This window comes from Rhinolophus sinicus, chromosome 1, assembly GCF_057876585.1.
Source record: "Rhinolophus sinicus isolate RSI-liver-muscle chromosome 1, RSI-T2T, whole genome shotgun sequence".
Lineage (NCBI taxonomy): Eukaryota > Metazoa > Chordata > Mammalia > Chiroptera > Rhinolophidae > Rhinolophus > Rhinolophus sinicus.
This window is the reverse complement of record NC_142501.1, coordinates 106,602,733-106,609,832: the sequence shown is the minus strand read 5'-3', so window position 1 is coordinate 106,609,832 and position 7,100 is coordinate 106,602,733. Positions and strand designations below refer to the sequence as shown.

Here is a 7,100-nt window from a genome sequence, read left to right as displayed (position 1 = left end):
TGGAAGAGCTCAGTCTAGATTAGACGCATTATTCCGTGGTTTAAGTGTTAAAATAGTTAATAATGTTTCCTCGAAAATAAGACCTAGCTGGACAGTCAGCTCTAATGCGTCTTTTGGAGCAAAAATTAGTAAGACCCGATATTATATATTAATATTTATACCCGGTCTTATAGTAAAATAAGACCAGGTCTTATGTTAATTTTTGCTCCAAAAGACACATTAAAGCTAATTGTCTGGCTAGGTCTTATTTTTTGGGAAACACGGTAGAAAAGGTGATACGGAAACAAAGATGGCCTTGTGGGTTGGTGTTGGAAGGCTGAGGGGAGATGAATACTTGAAAGATGAGTATGTTGGGCACACAGCGCCTAGCAGGTGGCAGCAGGTGCTCGATGAATGTCACTTTCCTTTTCCTTAGTAATTTCAGATCAATGCAGTACCAAATATGATTATGGTCCTCTTATTAGATTCTTATTCCTGGGGTAAATATAAAATGGGTTTCTGAGCAAAAGCCAGTGTCATATAGTTTAACACTCTATTAGTCCTCCTCCTGAGAAAATAAAATAACATACAAAGCAAATGAATGGCTTTCAAATGAAGTTTCCAGAGGGCCAGGTGAAAAGTACTGTGATGTCCTCTTTCTGTAGCTTGCTGCTTCGTGTACAACTTTGGAAGGGAAAAACTGGGCAATCTGTGGGGAGTAGACTGACAGGTCAAGGCCAGAGTGAGGTAAGCAGCAGGATAAGTGGCCTAAAAACTGCTAAAGACATTGTGTACAACTCCTAATTTCTACTATAAAGTAATTTCAGAAACAGTGGATTTTTAGTTCTTTTTATTTATAAACGAAACATTATAAAAACTTTTGTTCCAAATAGATACTATGTAACAACTTACAAATGTCTTTGAGTTTTCAAGATTACTATAGAAATTGTTTCTAATACAATTTCATAAATAAGCATTTCTGCCTCAGTTGACTTTGTAGTGCACTACTTGCAAACAGTTTATCAATTTGTACCATTTAGGGAAAAAGTTTCACTTTATGTAGTGTTGCACGAATAAACAGCAAATAAGATTACGTTTTTTATAAAGGTGGTAAAACCTTTAAAAACACTCTAACACGCATTTCCTATGCCTTAAGTTCAGTTAATACCTTTGAAGGTACTCTGTTTAAAATGAAAATAATTTAAAACAAAGTAATATTTAACACTGCAACCCAAAGCTAATGGACAACTAATGTCACTGAACGAAGTCAGGCATTTTAGCAAAATATAAAAAAAATGAAAGAAGGAACACTTTTCCCCAAGTTGTAGAACACTGATTTTTCAAATGAGAAGACTTATATATGTATCAAAGTTTTTCAAAGAAAAGGGAAAATATTAATTTGTTGGCATCATCAGTGTCTACGCAAGTTGCAGTTAGAGTCACGTCAAACACAAAATTGGTAATTCCATTTTTAAAACAAAATAACCAAGAACTATTTTATAAATAGGGTGAACGGGGAAAACTTGTATGCGTGGTAAGGTTACATTCTGTCTTGGAGAGCAGAATGAAATGCAGGTGAAAATGCACATATTTAGATAAAACGCGTAATTGAAAGTAGGCTGGTTGTTTCACTAGTGAAACTTCACAGCATCCACCCCTAAATAGATTATCTTCAACATACAGCGTGATATAGAAGGTAAAGAACAGTTTTTGAACTGGGTCCCTCATAGACAAGAATTTCAATATCTTCTTTAATTCCAGCTGACATGGGAGGTACAGAAAGTTCTTACCAATAGCTACTCCTAAATGGAGCCGCTACTTTTTGAATATTTCCAATAAAGTTATTTACATCTGTAACAAGGATGCCACTATTTTCAAAGACTTCTCTGGAGAGAGTAGGCTTTTCTGTAAAAAGAAAAACAACTTTTTGGTGAAAAATTCATTAATGTCATTTAAAAGTATATAGTTGACATACAACATTATATTAGCTTCAGGTGTACAGCGTAGTTAATTCAACATATTAATGTACATTTTTTTAAAAGCAGAACCTCTGAAACTCCCTAATACACGTGGGCAGAAAAAGGTTTGAAGCTTTGGGAGCAGCACCCTCTCTAGGGAGTGGGAGGGATGCTGAAAACCACTGCGGTATGACAACTATAGTCATAATAATTTTAAAGGTTTGGTAAAATTAAGTACTTGTAGGCGACAATGAAGGGCTGTTAACTGGACAAAACCCATTCCCCCCTCGGCCAGCCACATGTGCACTTAGGAAACACCAGGCTAACGGCTAGTGTGCCTGCTGCCACACACATCTCAGGTACCAGTGACCCTATTGCAAGGACATTTCTAGAGCTGACCTGTATTTGGCGTTAACGGATGAAAATGAGGCAAAACCAAGGCTGTGACACCAAGGCTGTGACTTACCTGTTAGGAAGACAGCAAACCTGGCGTGGATATGCTGAATTTGCAGGTTTAGCAGACATTTGAAATGTTCTGCTTTTGTTGATGAGCGAGAGTCACACTGGTGATAATAAAGCAGTTCAATGATGTTGGCACTCTGATATGACTTCAATATTAAGTTCTTCTTATGTGCAATTGAATCCACTCTGGCAAATATGTTACAAACATTAGATTCAGTGAAAGTTTTTAAGTTTAGTTTTTTTACTGTATCTTAATTTTCAGTTTTATGCCTAGCTCTTTTCTTCCCTTCGCTATACTTACACTCCTAGTTTAACCACTTCTGTTATTGTTCCCTTTGCTCTTTTTCACAACACACTTGTCTTCCTAGACGCCACTGTCCTGTCACAGCCCTCAAAACATCACAGGTGTACTTTATAAAAATAGGGATTTAAAAGAAAAAATACGGTCCTCATTCTAAGCAAGAGGGACATTCATCTACTACCATATCCAACAATGTCGCTGGGCAAGCCCTTCATGAATTTCCAGTGACCCCTTTGCTGCATTCTTTATTACACAGCAATGGTTCCAAATCTTTCAAGTCTCTGCAAAAACCTCTCTTTCTGTTACTTCTCATTAAAATTATGGAGCAGCTGGTTTTTCCTTAATGCTCACCTTCCTTGAAATCTTGTTACTACCTATCTGTTTTTCATCCTGTTTTAGAGGAAAATGCTTACCTTGTAACCGTCTCTACCTTTGCTCTGGATTCCACCCCTCCAGTCCTGTCCGTCACTCACAGGCCTCTGCCTGCTTGCTGGATAAAACCCCAATCCTCCACAGCCACCACTAGACAGGCACGACCCACACGCCGTGTGAGTCTCCTTCCAGGCTTTATCTTTTGTATCATACCAGTTTATGGCTGGCGTCACACCATACATAGTTGTTTTTTTAGGACACCAACTTTCCTATGTTCCTTATTACTGTAAATAGAAATTCTTATGTGCTTCTACTTCCTGTGTCACGTTATTTGCATATATTAAAAAAACTACGTATCTACTTAGTCCTTATGTCTATTAAAGTTACCTAGAGATGGAGTTGAGGCTGGTTTTGTAGTTACCGAAAACCACCCATACACAAATTTGTAGAAACTGGTTTTTAAAAGCTAGGGTTTTTTGGGAGTTTATCAGAAAGGCTATGAGTTTCCTCATGGACTGTCATTATGCCAGACTGGTGTGACTTGAAGAGCATATTACAGTGTGACAGTGATGTATTTGTCTACCCACAGTCCTTTGAGTGCTGAACTAATTCATCGTCACTAATTTCACGGGTGTGCTGAGGCATCTCGGGGCTTTCATTTGCTTCTCTCATTCCTGAGTGGAACCTTCCTCTCAGGTGCAGGCTAACTACTTGTCAACTCATGCTCACAGCCTTGGACCCTGTCAGCTACTGGCTGTCCTCCTGGCTTCGTGCCTCTCCTGAGTACAAGACGTTCCTGAACTTCTAAGCCATCTTTCCTTTCAGGAGCTCACATACTTCCTGTTTTTACACCTAGGTTTATTTCCTCTGGAGAACGCAGTATGGTGAATCACAATAGCTGTCATTTTAGAGATGAGCGTTGTGGGGTGCAAGGCTAGCTTCACGGCTCACTGACTGTGTTTGCCCTGGGTCAGGCCTGTCGTCCTCTTGTGCTTCTGTTTCCACATTATTAGAGGCTGTTTCCCTTCTCTCCCCCACATGCATTTAGAATGCCATGAGTGGTATAAAGCACCCCACCAGTGCCTGAAACAGTCATTTAATAAATGGCTTGTCAAATCTATCCTTTCTGAGTCCGTCTCTGAGCTCCAGACTGTTTCCACTCTTCCCCGAACCTGGAGGTACATCTTTAATATGCAAGAGCCACCCCGGGCCCTTCAGCCAAGGAATCAAAATACTCTCCTAGGATCCCTACATCTGATTTCTTTACTTGTGTTGGTCTAGGTAAAAGTATGTGCCTCAAACTCTTGATTATGATTACAGCACACAGCTTGCTCCATTAAAAGCCATGCTATAGAAACAAAATCCAAACAGCAGTCAGCAGGCCTAAGTAAGAGCCGTGTTCAGTGACGTAGGTGGTTCCCACTGGAGCACAGGCTGGAAGACCGTCCAGAGCACACACAGTTTCAGGGTGCATCACATGGTACCCCCAGCCCATCAAAGGGGAAGGGAAGAACCCCCACACAAAGGGCTTACCTTACATCTTCTTTTAGCTTTTTACTTTCCTTATAGTGAAGCAACCACTTCCACTGTCCATTTCCATTTAGTTTCTCCAGGATTTTGACAATTTCCTTCAGTTGAACTACAGAATAAATAGAATACGATCTGTTTTAAGGTTTTTTGCTTCTCAAAGCCCAGAAATTACTACTAGTAAAAACTAAGACCTCGTGTTTGAGTGTGTACCATCATTGCCACATGCGTGGCTGTGCAGTATCACAACATTGCACTCCAAACGTGTGACCCCTACTCAGGGCTGCCAGTGACATGGCAGCAGCAGAGAGCTGTAGAGGACGGCCCTGCGGCTCCTGGCAATTAGACCTGTGAACGTAGCCCAGAAATCACACAGGAGGTCCCGTTGTAACTGAAATCTAGGTTTCTACCCTGTTTCCCCGAAAATAAAACCTAGCCAGACAATCAGCTCTAATGAGTCTTTTGGAGCAAAAATTAATGTAAGACTCTGTATTATATTTATATCAAAGACCCGGTCTTATATTAATTTTTGCTCCAAAAGATACATTAGAGCTGATTGTCCGGCTAGATCTTATTTTCGGGGAAACACAGTAAACACAGAATCTGCAAACATTTTTTCAAACTCCAAGTTCCAAGAATTGTGCTTGTTAAGGTATATCCACCTCCTCCCGACCCAGAAGTGGTACCTGAGCTAGGGCAGGTATTGGTCATCCAGTGTCTGCCCTGTGCTGACTTTTGGAGAGGAGTGAACTACAGTTGACTTTTGAACAACATGGGCGCCAACTGCCCATCAGCCAGACATCACGTGACTTAAGTAGGGCCCCCGCATACACAGATGTCCGACCTGCAGTTGACCCTTGAACAGCATGGGTTTGAACTGCTCAGATCAAGCAGAAGTGGATACAGAATTCAGACCCGTGTTCTTCAGGGGTCAACTGTACACAAGGGTTCAAGTAGGTAACTAAGAAGACGTTTAGCAGTCATTGTAGATTTCCATGGCATCAATAAGATGGCAGATGGTGGCAACAGACATGGAGCAGAGAGGACTGATTCTAAACAAAATTAACGTGGCTGACTTCAATTTGGCAAGTTGACAGGGTCAAATACGACTAAAATCTCAAATCTGTGTGAGTGTGTAGCCACTCCTGAGAGAAGGGACTTGGGAGCAGGGTTGGTGGTGAAGACAGAATGAGAAGTTAAGAGCAGCGCACCAGGAATGAAACTGTAGAAATAGGGCAGCGTGGGGCAAAAAATAAGCCCTCAAGAGGTAGTAATGGGGCCGGCCTGGTGGCTCAGGCGGTTAGAGCTCCTTGCTCCTAACTCCGAAGGCTGCTGGTTCGATTCCCACATGGGCCAGTGGGCTCTCAACCACAAGGTTGCCGGTTCAACTCCTCGAGTCCCGCAAGGAATGGTGGGCAGCGCCCCCTGCAACTAAGAGTGAACACGGCATCTTGAGCTGAGCTCCCAGATGGCTCGGTTGGAGTGCATCCTCTCAAACACAAGGTTGCCGGTTCAACTCCCGCAAGGGATGGTGGGCTGTGCCCCCTGCAACTAGAAACAGCAACTGGACCTGGAGCTGAGCTGCACCCTCCACAATTAAGACCGAAAGGACAACAACTTTAAGCTGAACGGCACCCTCCACAACTAAGATTGAAAGGACAACAACTTGACTTGGAAAAAAATGCCTGGAAGTACACACTGTTCCCCAATAAAGTCCTGTTCCCCCTCCCCAATTAAAAAAATCTTAAAAAGAAAGAAAGAGGTAGCAATGGACATGTTTGGGGTGAGGAGAAATTGATTGGACTAGATTTCAAAGAAGGGAAATTAAATGACAACCTAACGTCAGCGTTTCTAATATTCTGTCATCTGACACCACAAAGCCTCCGGTCCGAAACAGCTCTTGGTAGGTGTAATTGAGGACATCCTCAGGGCTGTCCACTCCGGCGAAGAGGACACTGGGAAAATGCTTCAGCTTCAGCAAAGAAGGAATCTGAAACATAAAAGGATCCCCAATGAAGATAGGTTCACTGGGTCGCCTTTGTCACTTTTATCTGAGAGTTTCAAGATTCAGGAACAGCTGAAAAGCCCTTTAACCTGATGACTGTGGGTGATTCTGCCACACATGAGGAATAGTTCATCACCAATGCTACTAATTCACAAAAACTATTAATTACAAAGGTCTCTACAATTCCTAAGGTTGGAGGTAATGAGGGAACAGTGTCCCTGAGGTTTGGGGGTACCTACCTGTTGTCAGGCAGGTAACAAGCTCACACCATCATCCCATGTGGGTGCTGTGAGTAGGGATGGGTTACTACCTCCTGCCAACAGGACTGTACACCCAGTCTATCTCCCTAAGTTCCATCTCTTGGCAGAAACAATTACCGTGTTTCCCCGAAAATAAGACTGGGTCTTATATTAATTTTTGCTCCAAAAGACGCATTAGGGCTTATGTTTAGGGGATGTCATCCTGAAAAATCATGCTAGGGCTTCTTTCCTGGTTA

At 41.9% G+C, this 7,100-nt stretch overlaps 1 protein-coding gene across 14 annotated transcripts in view; it reads right to left on the bottom strand.

The window, feature by feature from the left end:
* Window positions 1-812: 812 nt before the first annotated feature.
* The window catches only part of TASOR2 (transcription activation suppressor family member 2), a 66,588-nt gene continuing 60,300 nt past the window's right edge, over window positions 813-7,100 (bottom strand). For all 14 annotated transcript variants that reach the window (XM_074325034.2, XM_074325035.2, XM_074325031.2 and 11 more), the window contains 4 exons: window positions 6,436-6,589; window positions 4,606-4,711; window positions 2,404-2,585; window positions 813-1,884 (listed from right to left, as the gene is read on the bottom strand). In XM_074325034.2, coding sequence (XP_074181135.2) covers window positions 1,766-1,884; window positions 2,404-2,585; window positions 4,606-4,711; window positions 6,436-6,589 — 561 coding nt within the window. In that variant the 3' untranslated portion in view covers window positions 813-1,765. The remainder of the gene's footprint in view (window positions 1,885-2,403; window positions 2,586-4,605; window positions 4,712-6,435; window positions 6,590-7,100) is intronic.